This window comes from Rhagoletis zephyria, unplaced genomic scaffold (assembly GCF_001687245.7).
Source record: "Rhagoletis zephyria isolate East Lansing unplaced genomic scaffold, Rhagoletis_zephyria_1.1 Rzeph_scaffold_00138, whole genome shotgun sequence".
Classification (NCBI taxonomy): domain Eukaryota; kingdom Metazoa; phylum Arthropoda; class Insecta; order Diptera; family Tephritidae; genus Rhagoletis; species Rhagoletis zephyria.
Genome location: NW_016157222.1, coordinates 278,064 through 301,362, shown reverse-complemented (window position 1 = coordinate 301,362; position 23,299 = coordinate 278,064). Strand labels below are relative to the sequence as shown.

Here is a 23,299-nt window from a genome sequence, read left to right as displayed (position 1 = left end):
TGCACTGCCGTCCCTCTCTAGCTCACTTTCATCGCCGCTATGTGCTGCCATCTTCCTCGCCATATAAAGTCAAGTTTATTATCAGTTCAAGTAGCTGTTCAATTTTTCAAGTAATTTTTATTTTATGCGCCGCACTTCGACAATGTTTTTAATTTTTTATTAATTAAGTCAGGAAACAGTTTTTGCTGAAAACACAACGTACATTTGACTGTCTCCTCCGTTGCAATGGTGGCATTGCAAGCGACTCCTGCCTGCCACTAGCTCATTTGTTGATGTTGGTTTGCGTTGATTATTTTTGCAAAAGCCACTCAAGGCTAAGCAGGCCGCAACGCATAGTTTTTACCACTTGCCACTTGGCCGTTCAAGTGGCATTGGCTTTTTGTGCCCGTTGTATGTATGTATTTAGTATGAAGTCGACTACATACATGGTTAGGGGAAAGAACAAGTTGATCTGTGGCAATAAACTGCATGGCATCCAGGCTTTGCACTTTTTAAGATACTTTTGCTTAAAGGAGTAGTGCACATACTACATAGTATAAAAGTTAATTAACACTAATTTATTTAAATATTTTGCATAATAGTAATGATAGTAAAAAAAACGTATGTATGTATGTAAAACAAGTTGGTGCAACGCGTCAGCACAATCAGAGTGGCATGCTTTAAGTTAGTGCTTTTGAAATGATGCAGGTTCATCAAGTACCATACACAATTAAGAGCAAACCGGAAGTGGTGGCGCTTGAGTGGAGATGGTCCATTATTTCTTAAATAAAAAGCTTTTTTTGAAATAAGTACAATTCATTCGGTTTTTAGTTAATTAATCGGTATGCTTTGGAACTTAAACTACCACTAATTGTGGGGAGAAGCGAAACTGAATGTTTCCTATTGAAGTTGTAGTAATTTTGAAGACGAAACCACGTTGCCGTTCTCTATAGATGGGAAGGAGGAGTGAACTACATCTGGTAGTGATGGAATTTTCACAGTTGCTTCGAAATAGAGAAGGGCTCAGACTGGATTTTTGGCAGAGGCTCGGCGGGCTCCTGCTAAAGCCGGTCGTGCAGTGAATTTCCAGCAAAGCACGACAATGGACGAAAAACCACGGTAAATTTTATGGGCAAAAAAGACTGAGTATGAACAAAAAGTTATTGAGATTGACACATTTTAGCAACCTCTTCGTCTTCTGAATTGGAAAATTTTAGGGTTTTGCCAACGGGGAAATGCTTTGAAGAAGCTGCAAATGTATTCGGTATGAATATATTGAACTTGCCTGTATAGGAAAAAGAATATCGAAAATCTGTAAGACAATTTAAATATATTTTAAGTTTTAGGTGCCTGTAATTTTTTTGAACAATAAATTTACTATGCTTAATTTTTTCGCTAAAGTTAATATTTTCTCGCAGAACTTTACCCTGAGGTACACAGTTCTATTATCGGGTCTGTATTGCCTTCCAGGCGAGGTTTCAGTTGTTATTGAGTCTAAAAATAAACTCGACAGCCAACCTGCAACTACTACTGTTGGGTTCATCCTGATTAAAACAAACTTTCTAACACGGACGGGTCGAAGCTCGAAAAAAGAGTTGGTGGTGGGGTGTATTCGGAACAGTCAGGCATATCGTTCAGATTCCGCCTTCCTGAATACTGCGCTGTTTTTCAGGCGGAACTGATGGCTATCACAAACAACACTGGTACAGTGTGATATAATTCCCAATCATGATATTTACATCTTCACTGACAGCCAGGTGGCAAATAAATCTCTGGGAATTATGTCGCTGACTTAAAAAGTAGTTGCTCAATGCCGCCGATCTCTCAACGAGATGGCTGAGACATTCGGAACACACTTTGTCTGGGTATCTGGCTATTACGACATTCAGGGAAACCGTAAGGCTGACGAAATCGCGCGTCATGGGACGGCATTGCCTGATAGACACATAGGGAATCCCTCTTCAAAAACGCGAATTTCTACTCAATGAAAAATGGAACCGACCTGTCACATTTCCAAAACAATCTGGACAGCCACAAACTCCCAACGCACCAAGTCTCTACTTAATCTAAGGAGGCAGGACATTCGAACCGTGACTGGAGTTCTCACCGGACATTGTCTGATTGGATTACACGTAGATAGACTGAGCACACCCTGGAACGGCTACTGCAGAAGCTCGATGAAGATGAAGGGGAAACCATACCACATCTTCTCTGTCTTTGCGCGGCTCTGTCAAATCGGAGAGCAAAAACTCTTGGAAGCCATTTTTTCCATGATCTCGATGACCTCAAAGGCGGTGAACGTTAGAAACCTATGCAATTTTTAGCAAAGCACCAGGTGGTTTACAGGATAACGGGAATAATTCAAAAACCTCACGCCGTATCACAAAGAATCCTGAGTCTAGGTGAGTCCTACGCTGAACTGCCGTCCAATCTAACCTAAACTGAAGAGTATTAAGTTAAGACTCTTAACCTGCCGGTTACCCGTCACCGATATAGAGGGATATAGAGGGAAACCTTCAAATGGATGGATGAACTTACAAGGAGAGCACGAATAGACAAAATCATTGAGAAAAAGAACGCACTGCTGTATCCCTTGGGTTTTGAAGGAAATATTTATATAAGGTACCACCTTTCTGATCGTTAGACAATCTTGGCTTGGAGATCGAGAAAAATATCGAAGCTTATATTCTCTAAAAAAAGTAGGTTATACAAATTTCACGCTATTGGCGATCTACCGGGCAATTTACTTACGGGTAAACAACCAGGGAGGTATGAAGCATCGGTTCGTTGATACTGAAAAAAGTTGATCTTCTATGTTTCTGCGCTGCACTGGACCAGATCGTTACTTCTGGAAAGTATGTGAAGTGGCGGGATACAAATCTAAGGTGCCCGACGAGTTTTGTCAGAAACTCTTAATGGCTCAGTAAGGGGAAGTGGAACTGCATGGACCTTCCATTAAGTGTGTCGCCTATCTAACTGAAGTAAGGTTTTCATTCAAAAAGCGGTATTGTACTTCATACCGTATACATTTTGCTAAACTTCGGTACTGTATAACTGAATTTCTTATTCGTCATAAATGAAACATTGCTGCTCTCAACGACACTGAATATACATAAATTATGCTACTCAATTTGTCAAACTCAATCATCGCATATTTATAAACAACTTCTCAAACATTTCAAGCCATAGACAGATATTAAACTGCGCGGCGTGGCACTGAATCTCAGCTAAGCACAGTAGGCCTTCACGCAACGCTGTGGCATGCAAATAAATATCGCTTGGCACTTCAACACTCAACTGTCAATAACATCTATTACACTTGTCACAGGAAACGCAGATGTTGCTTTGTATGCATACAAATATACCTGCTCAAAACCTCAATGACCGTCATGCGCCGCTTCGTTCACACCTGTCACACTTCCTTAAGCCGCAGGCGTCAAATTGGTTTAACCGCTAAATCTTTTCATGCGTCGTTGCTGCCATGCACATCACTTCGTATTATTATCTTAACATGCAAATTTTTGTTTGTACTTTTTTATGCGCTACTCAGCGATTTCATTGAAAAGCTATTAAAACCAAACGCGTAACTGTAGCTCTTTTAACTGTAAATTATTACGTTTTACTTAAAGTTATATGCACATACAGTGATTCAAACAAGTCTTCATGTTTTTAGTTTATTTTTTATTTTTCAAATATTCACAATGTTTTTAAAGTTAAATTTTTTCACTATCACAAACTTTAGTCAAAACCAGAGCTGGGTCGTAATGATTCCTTTAGGAATTAAATTACTCCCAATTACAGATTACAAGGAATTGTAATTAGGAATCAATTCCTTCAGTCCACAGCAAAGGAATCGATTACTTTTTCAATTCCTTGAAGTAATTTCAAATGTAATTGGGTTTTTCTTTAATTCCATTACAAGGAATTTCATATTGTAATTGGAATAAATTACGTGCTAGTAATGTAATTTTTTTTCCAATTCCTTTGAAAGGAATTGAAAATGTAATTGATTTTTTTTCAATTCCATTACCTGGAATTGCAAGAGTACTTTAGTTTTTCCAATTACTCAAAGGAATTGTAAAAGTAATCGAGAAACTGAAAGTTCATTCACGAATATACAATGTGGAATTTTTGTTGTGGTCAAAGATTAAAATCGAAAGCACACATTGGACATCTTCTATGTATATCTATATATATATAAAAATGTTGTGTTCGTATGTCACGGTCATCAAAACCCGAGAACGGCTGAACCGATTTGAATAATTTTTTTTTTATTATTCGGTATAATACCAGAACCAATGATATCGCAAAAATTTGGTGGGTTGCCACCTATTTTAAAATTTAATTAATTTAAAATCAATGAATTATTACAATATGGGTATTAAGTTAAAGAGGTTTAAGAAAGATAACTGCTGGAAGTATTTTTGACGAGGGTGGCCTCCTATTTGAAAATTTAAACTCAGTCAAATTGTTAAAAAAAATGAAATATTGCCATGTGGGTGTCAAACTAAAGAGTTTTAAGAAGGCTTACTGCCGAAAATATGTTTGAGGAGGGTTGCCATCTGTTTGAAAATTTAACTAAATTACATTGATAAAATAAATAAAATATTACAATATGGGTATCAAATTAAAAAGGTTTGAGAAAGATAACTGTTGGAAATATTTTTGAGGGGGCTGCCACCTATTTGGAAATTGTAACTCAGTTAAATTGATAAAGTAAATGCAATGTTGGCATGTGGGTGTCAAACTAAAGAGTTTTAAAAAGGCTTACAGTCTACCATGAACACTTCCAGAAATATGCAATATGAAAAGTTCGGTTTATATGGGAGGTGCCACACGCCATTCTCCAACCATGCAAATTTTTCTCCATGAGTATGGAATTGGTCTTATATATGTATATAGATATCACCATACCCAGTTCTAGTCCTCTACCACAAATATATGCAGTTTGAAAAATTCGGTTTGTATGGGAGGTGCCACGCCCCCTTTCTATATCGAAACTTTTTTTAGCTATAACCATCCTTGGAAAGTCTGCAGTAGATTCCGAAATTTCAAAAAAATCGGTACGGCCTTTCTCGAGCTTTGCGAACAGAAAAAAACGCCTTTCAAAATATATATTAGTATAGACTAGCCAAACTCTGCTTGTTTTGCGGGTTAAAACACTACTACCGATGAAAATCGATGGATAAATAAACAAGTTTGCAAGGGTTAAGTGAAAGTGCAATAATTTTTTGTATGAAATACTAGCAGGAAATTTAACAAAGCTATTGCAATTCAACAGTAAAAAATTTTTTTTTATAAATTTTTCGATTACTTTTTAAATTACTTTGAGGAATGGAATTGGAAAAAAAATCAATTACATTTTCAATTCCTTTCAAAGGAATTGGAAAAAAAATTACATTTTCAATTCCTTTCAAAGGAATTGAAATAAAAGAAATTACATTACTAGCACGTAATTTATTCCAATTACAATATGAAATTCCTTGTAATGGAATTAAAGAAAAAAACAATTCCATTTGAAATTACTTCAAGGAATTGAAAAAGTAATCGATTCCTTTGCAGTGAACTAAAGGAATTGAATCCTAATTACAATTACTGAGGAATGTAATTGTAATTGTAATGTAATTGCATTTACCCAGCTCTGGTCAAAACCCTATTAATCAAAGTTTCAAACTTTATACAACATTTGGGGAAATTCAGGAAATTTTCAACAAAATTTCGAGCTTTATAATCTGAATTTTTAGAACATATCTATGTAAATATGCAGTGAAGTGCAAGTTTCAACCGGCTTGGAAATCCCTCTGATTTTGAGAATTTTTTATTTGTGACTGCTTTGCAGTTTTGCATATAGCAAGTGCAATTTACAAAAACGCGTTGATTTATTCAAATTTTATTGCAAATTGTCTCTAGTATTTTTTTCATAAGAAATTCATGCTTATATGGAAAAAAGTGCAAAACTCCGCCAGGAAAAGAAATTAACAATCAACCCCATTTTTTAACTGCTTGAAATTTGCACTTCATTAGACTAAAATTGTACGGGCTATAAAACTGCATACCCAAAAATGTTGTAAAGATTCAGGTTAAAAGGCTCGAAATTTTAATGAAAGATTGTTAAATTTTCCTAAAATTTTGTATAAAATTTGAAACTTAGACTTACTTGGTTTTGGGTAAAGCTTGGACATTGTGTTTTAATAAAAATAACACTCCTCAAGGGACTCCCCCTTCTCTCCTATTTCATGGTTTAGCAAGCTCAACCAGGGGGGAGTAATAGTAGTACCCTACGCTGACGATGAAGTGATTTTAATAACCGGGTTATTCCCATCTGTGGTGAGTAACATCATTTATGGAACTTTAGCAAAGTTTAGTCGATTGGCCGAGCGATGTGGCCTTAGAGTAAACTCAGAGAAAACAGAATTAATGCTCTTTACGGCCATGGACAAAGCCTACGATTATCAAAACAAGCGAAGTATCTGGGAGTCATACTGGATCCTAAGCTAAGTTGGAAAATAAATCTTGAAGAGAGAGTAAAGAAAGCGAGTATTGCCTACTACTCCTGTAAGCGGCTTTTTGGGAAGACATGGGGTTTTAATCCAAAGGTTGTACTCTGGATGCCGTTGTACGCCCGATCTTATGCTACGGTTCTCTGGTATGGTGAACAGCCTTAAAGAACCAGTATAATCAAATGAAACTAGCCAGAGTTCAGAGAGCTGTCCCGATGCATACCACAGGTACAATGAGAATTTGCCCTGATTTGACTGATGCCTTCAATGTTGTTACAAACCTATTTCCTATAGACCATCACATAAGGCACACCGCATTACTATCGGCTATAAGACCCAGAGAACTGGATATATGGAAAGAAAGAACGATCGGGCATAACAGTATAACTTCCCGATTGCCACCTGAGCTGAGGCTGGCAACCGATTACTTTCGACCTGAAATAGAGTTCTACAGGCCTTTCGGGGTCATTCTTCCGTCGACAGCCGACAGGGACGGGGAACTTAATATCTCTACCTGGACACATCATATGTTCACCGATTGCTCCAAAATGGAACGCGGAGTAGGACCAGGAATTTACTCTTTTACTCTGAGCCCCTGGGAGTAAAAAGAGCAATTCATCTACCCGATTTTGCGAGTGGTTTCCAGGCAGAAGTATTCGCTATAGCCGAAGACTGCCGTCTCTTAGAGCGTAGTGGATTACGTCACGGCGAGTACGTAACCATTTTCCCAGATAGCCAGGCGGCCATTAAGGCCTTGGCGTCTTTTACAACAAGGTCGAAACTAATCAAGGAGTGTAGGACGCTGTTAAATACAGTAAGTAGTCAACTCGATAAAGATTTAGTTTGGGTCCCTGGTCATCGCAACAATCCCGGAAATGAGGCTGCAGAAGAGTTAGCCAGAAAGGGTTGCAAATTGGTGTCGATCGAGGAACGGATCTCAACCCGAATTGGTACCTTATATAAAGACATATTTCTCCACAATCTCCGGACATCGGATCAAAGATGGCACACCGCGGCAGGCTGCCGTATATCGAAACTCTTACTCAACTTACTAAAGAAACCCAGAACTGACGTTGCTAGGCTTGCTGCGACTGTTACTGGGCATTGGCTGATTGGTACCCATACGAGAAGACTGGGAATCACCTACAACGACTTCTGTGGAAGCCGCAGAGATGAGAACGCGCAGGAAACAGTAGAACACCTACTTTGCAAATGTCCAGCTCTAATGAGGAGCAGAAATATCATGCTAGGTTCACGTCGTTACGAGAGCTATCTGATTACATAAGTCTCCACGCCATACTCAACTTCATCAACCACCCCGGTTGGTTCTAACATATTCATATGGTATTGTGCGTAATAGTTTTTCCTCCACTATTCTAACCTAACCTAACCTATAAAAATAACAAAATATATATATATATATATAACATGAGAAAACGTGAATATTAAAAAAAAAAATCACAACACATGAACATTTGTTACAATCACTGTATGTATGTGTGTATGTACATACGTACATCACTAAATTAATATACGTGCGACATTGTGAGCATATTACGCTAGTTTAAATTGAAAACTAAAAACTTAATGCACACATATGCACATATTTATGTTCGTAAAAAAATCGAGTCTGTTTAAAATATTTGCTGATTCTGTAAAAGAAAATCCGTCATAAATGTGTTTGGAATACAAAATATGTATGTATGTATGTACATATGTAATCAAAGTGTTAATAGTGGAGCTTTCTGAAAAGTACAATCCCAGTAGGCAAAATTATAAAAAATATGGACTTTTGGTGACATTTTTTCTGACATTTCAGTGTTCGATTCTTCACAAATTTTTTCTAGGGAATGGTCAAAGATCCTCTCATAGCATAAACAGACGGCCACGTTGATCCGGATTAACGGCGCAGCTGATAAGATCAAAATTCTACCCTGACAGACGGCAGTAATGAGGATTAACGAGCCCCGAAGTCGTGGGTTTGAGTCCCACGGCCAGGAGAATTTTCAAAGACAAGACTGGAAAATGAAAGCGGTTCATGGCAGATATCCACATGCTCTAGACAATCCCGAAGTAGATAAAGCTGCTTCCAACGATTGGTTAATTCACTCCGGTATCTACGCCGAAACTGAAGGTTTTATGATCGCTATAGAAGATCAAGTTATTGCGACTAGAAACTACGCAAAATATATTATGCGTGCTTCCGTTGAAAACGACCTATGCAGACGATGCCAAAAGCAAACAGAAACCATCCACCACATCACAGGAGCTTGTGACACGTTAGCAGCCACCGAATACTTAACCAGACATAACCAGGTGGCAAAAATTGTACACCAGAGTCTAGCGATACAACATAAGCTAGTAACGGAAGAGCTGCCGTACTTTAAATATACTCCAGATGCTGTAATTGAAAACAGAACGAGCAAGCTATATTGGGACCGATCAGTTTTGTCGGACCGTCCAATGCCACACAACAGGTCGGACATAATAGTGGTCGAAAAAGAAGTGAATCAAGCGTTCCTCATAGATATAGGCGTACCAAATACTCACAATCTTCAAGATTGTTATATGGAGAAATACAGAAAATACCAGAGCTTAGCATACGAGATCAAGGATTTGTGGAAATTAGAAAAAGTAGAGGTGATTCCAGTTATAATTTCGACAACAGGAGTTATTCCAAAATCATTGAACACTAGCCTGGAAAAACTCAACATGGTAGAAAAGCGAAGGGCCATACAAAAATCTGTGATATTATCTACATCATCGATAGTTCGTAAATTTCTGAATATAAATTAGCATTAAGAAACAGAAAAACTTGCAACTGTGTAGTATTGTCAATATCCGTTTGTAAGCAATCTGTAGACTATATTTCTCTTATACTAGTTTAAAATCAATAGTGTTAAGTATTTTGTTGTTTACCAACCAATACTTGATGTGAACCCGTAACGGAGAAACAATGAAAAAATAAAATAAAATAAAATAAAATAAAATAAAATAAAATAAAATAAAATAAAATAAAATAAAATAAAATAAAATAAAATAAAATAAAATAAAATATAAACCAAAATAAAGTAAGATAAAATATGTAAATCAATAATATTAAAAAAAAATTAAAAAGACAAGTTTTTTGTCAATGTTATTGTGGCTTATTAACATTTTATTTTTTAATATTGTTACTGAACTTTGTACCACGAGTTTTTTTTAGGTAATCGCTTCGCTGGAACCCATGATCGAAACTTGGTCCTACTGAATTGTAGTACGCAGCTTTAACTTTGCTCCAGACAGGTACCGATTTGATTATTTATTTACTTGGTTTTCGGTGCTTCGAAAAAACACATTTTCGTCTACCTTCTAATGTCTATTGGAAGATTTTTAAATACATCTTTCTATTGCAAAAAGTCTCACTTGGAAGATTGCGAGGCGCCATTTATTTTCCCGACTGAGATATTGTTGCTATAGAGCTTAATGTATCTCGTACAGGGGAAGTATAGTGTAGGTAGTGTTGCATACATTGTATAATTTCATGCTTACATTAAATACTTTGAATCAGAAATATATGTACGTAGGCGTTCACAGCAACAATAAATAGCCAAGCCTAAAAAATTGTTCAAACAATTCATAAGAAACACACGTCGTTTGCGCTAATAAATCTGGCATTTATCACCTATTGCAAATTATCTATTAACCATTTTGGGTCAGCCGACAACACGTCAGCACACCGCCAGCCACGTACATTTATACCTACATACATACACGTCCATACACACGTTACAGCAATTAGAGCAATTCATTGTGACTAATTAGCATATTTACTCGCATGCCTAAATAAATATTGCTTTAAAAATTAACTATACATATATATGTACATACAAATGTTCATATTTACACCGGCATCTGACATTACACCTCCCCAAGCTCCATACAAAAAAATTAACGATAAGTAAATATCGGGTGTTTCTAGAGATCAATCGGAAGTGAATTGCAGAACCTGATTAATTGGGTAACTTTATAGCATTCAATGTTTAAACCCAATTTCGGGCATATGGCCGTTGCGATTGCGTGTAACGAGGACCATCCTGTCGACCCAATTTTGCACCACTTTTCAGTGAAAAATTTAACAATTTAAGAACAGTTTTTTTTTTTTAAGGAGAACAGACACACTTTTGTAAAAACTAAAATTTGTGGGAGTTATTCTTGATGAAAACATCCGTACTTTGATAAAGCCATTCAAAAGTCAGGGCCTATATTTGCTTCTGCCGAAAGCTAATGAAAAAACCCTAGTACATCAGACGTAAATTGGCACATTACATATCGGTAGCTTAGAGTGAAAGTTGCCCATTTTAAAAATTTTACAGGAGAGGAAAAAAACTTCTTATAGCCATTTTCTTCAAGCATTTCGCAAAACTTTAAATACAACTTTTGGTTGTTTGAAGCAAAGCAAAACTCCACAGAAATCAGATAGATCTTTATTAAACAATTTCTTACTATTTTCGCCTTATCGAATTTTCGGAGCTTTTATTGGACTTAGCAAATTTTCCTTTCATTGAATATAAACGAGAATAAATAAAAGACTGTGGTGTAGTGGTAAGCAGTGCGCGCTTCCACTCCGCTTCCACTTAAAGGTCAGTAAGCAGCTCTCAAGAAAAGCAAATGGCTAAGACATTTTCTTGAGTCAAATTTCCTTAAGGCAGTACGCAGTTCTTAAGAAATTTGCTACGCTTTCTACTACGGATTACTAAAGTTTTTTTTGTGAAAAAAGAGCACTAGGCAACCAATGCTTGCAACAGAAGTATATGCCCGTTCCATTATTTCTTGAGCAAAGAGTGAGGTAACAGGCTGGTGAAGTATTAGATGTCAAAATTCCTTGGACGCCTTTGAGGCCAGTATGCAGCTATCAAGCATACAGTCAAGCAAAAATTGTCATTATTTCGTGTGTGTCACCATGCTGTTGCCTCACTCTTTTCTCCAGAAATAATGGGATGACAAGCATGGGTTGCCTTGTGCTCTTTTTCACAAAAAAACTTGAGAAACCCGTAGTAGAAAGCGTAGCAAATTTGTTAGAACTTACACAACCAGATTTCTTAACCATTTCTTGTACGTCATTTTATATGGAGTTTTTGCATTCATGAGAGCTGCATACTGGCCTTAATAGCTGTCGCCCCTCGCCAGGCAATGGCACATATGTGTAAGCGCCAATCTATTATATAAATAAAACAAGTACCTCTATACTTTTAATTTCTCTAGCCTCCTGTATCAAACATGAGTTTTCATTAAAAGTGGACTTAGCAACGTTTCACTCTGAGCTAGCGATATCTATGTATTGAGTGTCGCAGAACACAAGGGGCAAGTTTTTTCTGAGAAACCAGATCACGGTTGCCTCAACCTAAGATTTGTAACTGTGTCTACAACATGTGTCAAGAGAACGAAAATCTGTGTTTAAGGAACATAAGAGCGTTCTTTTATGAACCATACGCTACGTTGACCACAAAGAATATTCAAATAAATTAACGAAAATTCGGCGAATAGTTCCATTAAGTTGTCGAAAGTAAACTCTTTTCTCAGTACATATTTACGTAGGTAAAAGCGAAGTAGCGATACTGCTACGAGAGGTATTTCCTACCATCTTTAAGATATACAATTAGGGTTTTATTCCCTACATGCTTAGCGCACATTACGCTACACTGAGAAACGAGAATTTTCATAAAACTAAACTCACAAAAAAGTCAGCAAAATACATAGCAGACTAGCTTTTACCCGCGAGTTTCACCCCACGTCTTCATACAATATGAAAAATAATATGTAAAGATGTTAAATTTTATTTCTGCTATAATTTTATTCTGGTCGCGATAGGAGAATACGGTAGGTCAGTTATGTAGCCAGGGTGTTACTGAATGAAATGAAATAATTTTCGGCACAGCAGGAGTTTTTATTTACATTAAAATATCCCCAATCAGTTATATAATAGTTGAAATGCCAATGTTGTAATATTTAAATTTTAACTATCTAATTTCTTACGAATAATAACTCTAATATTATTTAACCCATGTTTTTAATACTTGAAAGTATCTATTCTTTCGATAAAGTGTTGTGTTTTATTTTAAGGCATTCTTGTTTATTGTCATTCAAAAAGCTAAGTGAACTGGAAACTGATGTCTCTTAATTTCGAAAGGCATATCAGAAAAAATTAAAAGGGTCATGTGACTTGTGGATCCAAAGTTATGGTTGATAAAAAATTCCACGGTTATGTTATGTTACTATAAGCACCTACCGTAGATATATCTGCATACCAAATTTTAAGTTTATGTCACTTACGGTAAAAATTCACGACTATAAGATGTGCCACGCCCCCTTTTTTAAACTCATTTATTTATACCTTACTATAAACACCTACTAGATATGTCTGCAACCCAACTTCAAGTTCATGTGACTTATTGTTCTGAAGTTATAGCTGATACAAAATTCCACGCCTACGGGGTGGGCCACACCCCTTTTATAAACTACTACTATAAGCACCTACCATAGACACATCTTCATACCAAACTTCAAGCCCTTTTGACTTACGGTTTGCAGCCCTATCGCTACATGTACACTGTAGCCGGCATCGGCTGCATTGTACTCGGTCGATATTGGCTAATAGGTGGGCGATATGAATAAACAATTGTGATTATATCAGCGCTCTCACATATAAACCGATTACCGAACCGGCATCGGCCGTTGCCATCCGTCAGTGACGATAAATTCAAACATGTTTATTTTAATCGTCCCATGTCAGGTGAAAAGTTCCAAAATGGACTGCGAAAAATTAACTTATTGGGTGCAAAACCAAAAAAAAATTACCAATGAAATCACATGTTTAGAGTATGCCAATTAAAACTTATAAAAATATTTCATTACTTACAAAATTGAAATGAAAACTAGATTTGTGCGTACAAATACGGTCGTCAAATAATGTGGTTAAGTGTGCGCATCAGTTCGGCCGAAATCGGTCAGCCTATCGGATGCAATGTGCGCTTAGCGTATGGAAAGGTGCCACGGCTCCTCGCAAAATTCACGAAATAATTTCAAGCAAAACCATACCTATAACCTTCCTGGGGTAAAAACAAATAAGTGTGCAAAGTTTCGTTTGATTCTGTGTTGTGGCTCAAAAGTTATAAAGTAATTAACAAACAAACATTCACATCTATTTATATATAGAAGATATGTAGACAGATAGATGGCCGAGCTTCTCCTCCGATTATGTGGCAAACGCCGGATATTGTCACACAAAGGTAGAGATGTGGGAAGAACATCAATGCATCCAAAATATCGATGTTTTGCTTCGATGCATCGAAAATTTGCCATTCGATCGCATCGATTTTTTTTTTAACTGACATGTCTAGTACATTAAACCGCCATTCCAGTTCTAACTGTACAGGTCTTTGACCAAAAAATTTAAATGGCTCCAAAAAGTTAGAAACATAGTTAGCTCAGTTGCAGAAATTTATTTAAAATTGTCTACAATTTTGCTAATAACATATTTTGTCGTGAAACATTAGGGATATTCTTGATCCGTTGCATACTGTATAGCATGGTGCATAGATAGCATAAATAGCATGATTGATTAATTTCGTTAGTGTTTCATGTATTCAAATAACCAAATTATCAAATCATGCTATTTATGCTATCCATGCGCCAACCTAGACAGTATGCAACGTATCGAGAATATTCGTATTATCTGACAAACCCTATGCAAATCGATGCATCGATGTGTGCCTTTCTATGGACCGAAATGTGAATCGAATCAAAAAAAAAAAACATCACATCACTACACAAAGGGGAGGGGCCTACAGTTTTATGCCGACTCCGAACGGCGATTGTATTTTTGTGAAAAGCTCGTTCGCCGTTGCCCGACGAGGGGCGACCGCTATTAGAAAAAGCTTATTTTTTTTTATTTTTTGATATTGGGTTGAACCGGGCTTGAGCCCAGGCCGTGCGGAATGGTGGCGCGCAGTGCTAACTACTACACCACAGCTTATCACTTAAGCTGATGCCAGATAAAACTTTGTAGCTTTGCGTGACATTTATAACTTTGCCAGCGAAGCGCCAGACGCAAAAGGTATGCCACAATGAACGCAAAGAAAACAATTTTGTACTGCTTTTTTATTTGTCAAAATTGCTGTGGATTTTATATATTTTGCTTTAAAAATATCAGCAATGTAATTAAGTTTTATGTTTCTACATGAAAACTCGAATTTGGACGAAACAAAATAAATATTAAACCGGTTGATTGTCAAAGCGCGCAAAAAGATGGGAGTTGGCCATCTTTTCGCTTCGCGCTGCAGCGTCAACGATCTATGTGGCGTGCTTTGTGCATTTTCATACAATTCATCTTATCTGTCAAAGCGAATCTGTCACGTAAAGCGAAGCAAAAGTTTTATGTGGCATCAGCCTTAACAAATGATTTGGTAACTATAACCAAATAATGAAAATACGACCAAATCATGTATTGAGAGAAACATATTTAGTTGACGTCACTAAGCTATTTTCTCAGAATAATTACTACATTGACAAGCAGTGTTGCCAACTTTTGAATTTCAAAAAGCACCAAACCTTGAAAAAAAGAGCGTTTTACCGTACTAAAACCACTAAATTTTTTTTTAATCAAAGGATACCCTTTTTCATAACAGTTTGTGGTAAACAAAAGGATAAAAATAAACACTATTTACATGTATAAATAAATACCAGAGAGCTGCATGGCTACACTCAAATTACATTTTAAGTCACTCGCTTTCTTTTCACATCTGCACACACTCGCACTCATTTATTTCCAAACATAACGTGCGATATCATTGAAAAAACATTGTCGGTTTAGTGAGTAATTCACACTATCAAGTGCTCGATTCAAATAACAAGTGCTTCATTTGAAAAACAAGTGCATGGCATAACTGCTGTAAAAAGTATCAAAGAAAAAACATTTGTAAAGACAATTTTTGTTATTTTTTTTGGTTTCCTAACTGCATATATAATGCAAAAATATCAACTGATTAAGGGCATCATCATTTGACAAAAGGTGGCATCTTTTGTCAGAAATAACATTTCCAGCAGAAGAAAAAACTCTTTCTGACGATGCGCTAGTTGAAGGAGCCTCGTATTACTCTACGACTGAGTTTATGCAGCAGCGGCATTTCGCATTTGTGTACCTCTCACCAATCAATTATACTGAAGTCCGTATGAAAATATACCTCAATANGATTAATTATATTGAAGTCCGTATGAAAATATACCTCAATATTTTCATATGGCCGCAGCTCTGCAGTAGCTTTATCAGTTCTGCTCACAAAGGTAGGTTGTTTAAGAAGACCTGAAAAGAGCTCAAAGTTGTCTGAAGGGAACAAAGGTGTATCCGCAATTTGTGGTTCCGTTGTACTGTCAGAATTCTCAGTTAACGTTCTCATAATTTGTAAACATTTCTCTTTTGTGTACATTTGCTCAGATTCGGTAAAGTTCTTGAGCTGTTTTGCTGGTGGGTATAAAAAAAGCACAATTTTGTGCAAATCTGTTAGTTTTCAACAGCAACTGTTTTTAAATAATAAAGCAACTTATTTTTCAAGTCCCTTATAAAGCCGATGTCTTCTAAAGTAACATTGCATTTCTTTTGTAGACTAATTATATAAATGTACGTCAGGTGCATAACTAAATAATTTAGTAAAACTAATATATTTAAAAAAATACTTCATCAATATCCACTTTTTTCAAAATTGTCGTATTCTCTACTAATTGTTTGAAGTCAATGGGTGTCATTCGATTGCTCGACTTGCTTTTCATAACAGCATTTTTCACTCGCTTGACTTGATTCGGAAAGAGTATATCAATGCCATATTTGAAATCAAATGAGTACACTGCAGCTAAACATTGATTTCAAAACTAACTATGAATCTCACTGTTTGTACGGTGTTTCTCACTAACCTTATAGAGTTCACCGCAATGTGTTCATACTGTTTAGATGGAAGTGAGTAAACTCATGCTGTTGTCTGATAAATACCCACTCATGCTTACGAAGTAATACCGAAGTACTGCACATTAAAACTGGTACATCTGGAGAAAAAACAATCGAATCGCAACAAACGAAATTAAATTTTAAAGGGGAAGAGTAATACTTAATGATACCCTAAGTAGAAATGAGCGAAAAAATTTGTTGTTTTATAATATAACTCCAAATATTGCGAAAAACCGTGTTTTTACACTTAGAGGTTAGGATATCTCAAAATTCTGACATGGAAGAGAAATCCTGCAGCCAGTTTTGGATTCAGCACCGAAAAATCTACAAAAACCGATGCACTCAGGTGGCAAAAAGAGATAAAATTTTTCCAACTGTGTAATCAATCAATAATCAAGAAAATAAAGAAATAAATACTTAACTTATCTGCGTGCTAGCATTTTCAACGCGAATACAATTTTACAAGAACGCAAGAACGTGGGTTTGCAACTTCATCTTTTTATCAATCATGGTTTGCATTTTAGTGCATTTAAATTTGTAGATTCTTGTAAATTCAGAAGTTTTAGTTTAAAAAAAAGCACTAAAAGGGGCACTAGGCACTAAACCATTTTGTTTGGCGTTTTAATTTTCAAAAAGCACTAAATCTAGTGCTTAAAGCACTAAGTTGGCAACTATGTTGACAAGCATTACTAAATATGTACAAAGGTATACGTGTAATAATAACAGAACGATTGCATGTAGTTTATCTTCATATATAAATGTGATAAAAGTTTACAATTACAGCTTAAGCGAGCTTAAGCGCTTGTTCCATTTCATTCATAATTTTCTAAACAGCCTTTAGCATTAGCCTTAAGGTGTCTACATTCCTCGCGCACAGCATCTCATTAAAATAAATTTTTATTTGCCGTTTTACTTTCCTACTTTTGTGTATAATGTTTATTGAAATTGTTTATGCACATTTTTCATTGAGGCGCAACAGACGTGTGGGAGCTGAAAATATTAGCAGTGGCTGCAGAAATGTGATTACAAGGTGTGGCAGAGTTGTTTAGCTGTATTTATTGTATTGGCGCAAATACTTAGTAAGTATTCAAAATTACATTGTTACATATATGTAAGTATTTCTTCGTGTATAATTAGGTGCGTTCGCTTAAAATCTCCAGTAAAAACATCCAACAGCAAAATTCCGGCGAAATGTCATCTGTTCTTTAACAAGACAAATATGTAAATCCAAAATAGTACGCGAACAGAAAATTTGCAGACACTTGCAAGTTATACGAACAGCTGATAAATTTTTGTTTAGATTCAAAATTGAAAAATTTAAGACGTACGTAAAAATGACAAGACAAATATGTATATCCAAAATAGTACGCGAACAGAAAATTTGCAGACACTTGCAAGTTATACGAACAGCTGATAAAGTTTTGTTTAGATTCAAAATTGAAAAATTTAAGACGTACGTAAACTCATCACAAAAGTTTTCCTGACACAGTTTATTGATTAAACGAATAACCACTTAGTTCTTACAAGTTTAATTAGTCTTACAAGTTTAATTATCATTTTAACTTCCAAACCATCAAATTAAATTTTGTGATTTGCGTAAATTCCTACCAGCTGTTTTTGTTCAGCTGTTTTCCTGTTGGCAAAAATTTTTCCAGCAGAAACTAAAAGCTTCCCCTCAAAATGAAATGTAACTTTGCTCTCTCAATTTCCCCTACTTTGCAAGTTTTTTGCGTACGCGAACGCAAAAACCTGAAAGTTTTGGTTAACTTTGAACAACTAACAGCTACGCGAAAGCAACTATTATTAGTTTATTGTACTCAACCTGAATTAAAACTAATGAATATTTGTAAATATGTACATATCTATTTTGTCGATACCAATGTGCTTATTCAAGAGAAATTTTTAACAAAATCTACTTTATGTACATACATGGTTTTTAAAATTGATGTACCACTCATAATAAATAACAATGGAGTTAGCTTCATATAAGCAAGCATTGGCAAAGCCTATTATATTATTTAAGAACTAGCAAATACCCGCCGAGCTTCACTGCGGCTTAAAAGTATTTTTGTGTTGTTCCTCCCTCCCAAAACTCTTATGGTCTCATTCATGAAAAATAAAATAAAATTGTTACAATTTATAGTGCACTAAGTGCGACAATTCATAGTGAAGTAAGTGCGACAACTCGGTGTTGTATTTAGTGCAACAAAAATTAAAGAGCTTTATGAAGTGATATTTTCAAACCAATTTTCGATTTATCAAGAATTTTTTATGAAAGAAGGTATTTTATCGGTTTTCTCCTGGAAATTTAATTTATAATTTAAAACTCGAGTCTACATATCGGGCATTTTCTATAAATGTGTATTAATTCAATATTTACCTTTTCTTATCAATTTAACTGAATTAAATTTTTCAAATACATATATGTATATGTAGGTGGCAACCCGCTTCAAAAAATTTTTCGGCAGTAAACTTTCTTAAGCCTCTTTAGTTTATTACCAGTATTGTAATATTTAATTTATTTTATCAATTTAAATGAATACAATTTTTAAAACAGGTGGCAGCGCCCTCTCAAAGTATATTCGGCAGTAAAATTTTCGAACCCCTTTATTTTGTACTCATATTGCACAATTTAACTTATTTATGTATTTTATTTATTTATTAATAACTTTTTAAGTACAGTAAAACGCGAGGGCTTTTCAGTGTAAAAATAATCCAGAAAAATTACAAAATTAACCTCAACTAAAATCAAATTAAATAAAGTACAGAATAATATAGCAAAAGTAACATTAAATTAAGTTAAATTAAAAATTTCAAACAGGTGTTAACCTTCCACAAAAATATTTTTACCTGTAAGCCTTCTTAAACCTCTTTCCTTTGACACCCATACTGCATTATTTTCTTTATCTTATAAATTTATTTAAACAGCGATTTTCAAACAGGTGGTAACCCTCCTAAAAAGTATTTTCAGAAGTAAACATTCCTAAACATCTTCAGCTTGATATCCATATTGCAATATTAATTTTATCTCATCAATTAAATTAAATTAAAATTTCAAACAGTTGGCAACCTTCCACAAAAATATTTCCACCTGTAAGCCTTCTTAAACCTCTTTATTTTGACGCCCACATTACATGATTTTATTAATTTTAGCAATTTTCTTAAATAGCAACTGACCATCCCAACCAGATGCCGGATGGAGAAGCACATACACCTAGCAACAAAATGAAAGGACTTGCTTGCACTGAGAAAAGGGGTTTGTTAAGTCAAATAAATATGTTTCTTTCATTATTGGTGTTTTCCAACTAAATTTTGTCGCTTCTTTTTCATTTGGTAGGTTGGTAGGCAAAGAAGATTTTGGTCGGATAGTTGAATTAAGTTTTTAAATTCTTAACTATAAAAATATATATTTCAAACATCATTTTGCATATAAATATTTGCCAATTGTACATTTTAAACATCTGCCAATCCTGCCTTTAAAAATAAGAAACCTAATTGGTTTGGCCACTGATGGAGCCGATGTTATGGCTGGAGACTTGGGCGGGCTGAAAACATTATTGAGTGCAGAAACCGATTTATTTCATATAAAGTGCACATGCCACTCACTTCACCTGTGCTCAAGCTACGCTTGTAAAAAAATTGCCGAAAAGCATTGAGCCACCAAACCAAAATGCTATTTTTTATTTCTATCGTATATTTTGCCCATAATTAACAATCTTAAAAAAGAGTTCCAAGCTGAAAGCTCTCGTTTGCCATACTTATAAGCAACTATCAAAGCACATTATCTCTTAATTTTGAGTAACTTTATTAAAAAAGATGCGATCAGTAACAATGTTAATATTGATTTTGAAAACGAAAGTAATCAAAACCAATATATTCATGTTTTACTTAGAGTTTTTGGACCAAACAAATTTTAGATTTGATTTCAAGCGTAAAGATATAAAACTTTTACAAATAATAACACCAGCTTAGGTAGTTTCTAAAGAAGATTTACCAATTTTACCTCTTATGTTAAAGTTTTATTCGAAATATTTAATCTTAAATAAATGAATTGTATGCTTTCAGAATGCTATTTTATAATTGAAATTTATTTGGTAGGTTGTAAACGATTTTGGTCGGATTTGGGAGGAAAATCGGTAGGGGAAAAAAATTGTTAGTGGCAACGCTGCTCTCAACACATAATTTTGTTATATGTAGTTCCATTATTTGGTAATACTTATCAAATCTTGGGGGCCGAAAAGTTTCTCAAAGTATTATTAACTATTAGGATAGCACACACCTTTGTTGCCACGTTTTTTTAAATTTGTATTAAACTTTAAAATCGGATTTACACGTAGAATACGCTACATGTTTATAAAAAAATAGTTAATATTAAATAAACAAAAGAAAAACTGTACATAGTACTAAGGAATAAAAGGGTGTTTTAAATATTAAGGTATGAAGAATATTAATAATTTTATCAAAAAGGCAGTTAGTAATATCGTTTTTCATTTAGATCCAGATCAAGTACTACACATTTTAAGGAAGAAATTTAAAAAAAAAAACGTTATATTGTGAAACTTGCCTTTCGTCGCTTGCGACAAAATCGAATAAAGCTCGATATATTTATTTGCCTCTTTTCTCAGTGCCATTTGAATTTATGTTAATTACATCATTAGAAACTAGACTTACCTTTGTTCTATATAGCGGATTGCTGAAGTCCCAATCTGGCGCAACGAAGAGATAACCACATTTCGAAACCTTGCGTGAAGCCTTGAAATTAAAAAAAAAAAAACAATAAAAAGTAAAAGTTAGAACGATATAGTAATTATTTTTACAAAGAGTTGATTAATATAATTTTTTGCTAAATGCTAAAAATTGAATTATCAAGCTACAAAGCATATTAATGGAGATTGTGAATTGAATTTTCGGTCTGTGCTGTATATAAATGAGTTTTTATCGCTTTGACTGCTTATCAATTAATTAAACGAAATGAAAACAAAACTGAACTGAATAAAAAACCATGAGAAAAAATACCGAAAGCCATTCCCTTCGAGTCAGCGCAACAAGCGGTAACCTTTTCGCGCCTAGGCAACAACAACCACGAGTACTTAGCAATTGATTGCTCCAATTTAGTTTCTTTTCATTTTTTATTTGAATTTTAGGGCCATTACGTGCAGTGTAACAGCAGCAGCAGCTACTACCGACCAGCCCGTGTAAATATTTCAGCAGCAAAATGCACCAAATTTTTTGTAGTTTTGGATGGCGCTCTTTACGCGAACCCATTGACATGACTAATAGTCAAATAGTAATAGCAATAACGTGAATAAAACAATTGCGGAATGAGACGGAAAAAGCGTTGTAAAATCAACCTACAGACCAGCCGACCAACTAACCAACAAACGTGGCACCCACCAACAAACGGCGACCCAACAACCCCAACAAATGATTGTCTTATCGGGTTGGGGGCGAGCGAGGTTAGCGCAAAGGATGGCGGCAGCAATGAGAAAACTACCGAAAAAATGCCAATTTTTTGGCGGACGGAAAAAGTGCATAGCAATGGACGGCAGTGCATTAAAAATATCACAACAAATGAATTTAAAATAATAAAAAACCAAATCACAATTGCAAAGACGTTATGAAGTAGATATACATACTTATGTAAATATGTATGTATGTATGAACACTGAGCCAAAAGCAACATAGTTTTCCTCGAATTTGTGCGGTGAAAAGTATATGTATTTATATATAGAAAAGTCATTCTAGTCAGCAAGCTACTTTCGTATTTAAATGTATGTATGCATATTAGAGTGGTCCAAAAACAATACAGCCGGAATTTTAATGCCGCCAGCCCCTAGGATTGTTCTGAACCGAAAAAAATATACCCCTATTTTATATTTTGAAATCAAAAAATTTTTAGGGGATGCTTACAGCGATCAAAGTTTTCCATGTATTTTATATGGGGAAAAAACAACTTTTCATGGAAATGGTATAAATTTCTAGGAAATCAATATTTTTCGATCGGGAAACTTTGTTTTTTTTCAGACTTCCCATATTAATATCCAATTGTTTATTTAACCATTTTTTAATATTAAAAATTTTTTATTGGTCCCCCATTGCATTTCTGGGGGTTTAGGAGGACTTATGAAATATAGTTACCATGAAAAAATGGTTAAAGAAACAATTGGGTATTAACACTGGGAGTCTACCGAAGAGAACCACAGTTTTTCGATCGAAAAATATTGATTTTCGAGAAATGTATACCATTTGTACGAAAAGTGGTTTTTCCCCATATAAAATTCATGGAAAACTTTGAGCGCTGTGAGCACTCCCTAAAAAATGTTTGATTAAAAAGAAATAGGGGTATACTTTTTTTCGGTTCAGAACAATCGTATGGTGTGGCGGCATTAAAGATCCGATCTTATTTTTTCACATAAATTTTAGGACCAAATTTGATTCAAGTTGAACGTAAACACGATTTAGCTTCCAGCAGGTTCGGCAATGGCATTGTTAAAATGAAACCAAAATCAAATTGATTCCTTTTTAAGTTTGAATTTGCCAACATTAACCAATTTTGGTTGATTTTTTTCTCAGTGTATGTACTTACATACTTATGTAAGTGCATACATACATACATGCATATGTATATGCAAATAAAAACATTGACAAAATTAAAGCAACTTTGTTGTCTAGTCGCAAACAAATGGCATAACAGATAAATAGTTCAGCATGACAATTGAGCACCTAACCAACAGACTGCTGGTGCAGCGATTAAAACTAACTTGAAAAAAATTGTCGAAAAAAACAATGAAGTAAAAGTGACTGTGCTTTTTTTTTCTTTTCTTAGAATAGAGTGGCATGAGGT

General features: G+C 35.1%; 1 protein-coding gene across 8 annotated transcripts in view; it reads right to left on the bottom strand.

Annotated features, from left to right (window-relative positions):
- osp (myosin phosphatase Rho interacting protein outspread) overlaps window positions 1–23,299 on the bottom strand; it is a 320,351-nt gene that overhangs the window by 153,606 nt on the left and 143,446 nt on the right. For all 8 annotated transcript variants that reach the window (XM_017637949.1, XM_017637978.1, XM_017637940.1 and 5 more), the window contains one exon: window positions 21,127–21,207. In XM_017637949.1, the coding sequence (XP_017493438.1) occupies window positions 21,127–21,207 (81 nt within the window). The remainder of the gene's footprint in view (window positions 1–21,126; window positions 21,208–23,299) is intronic.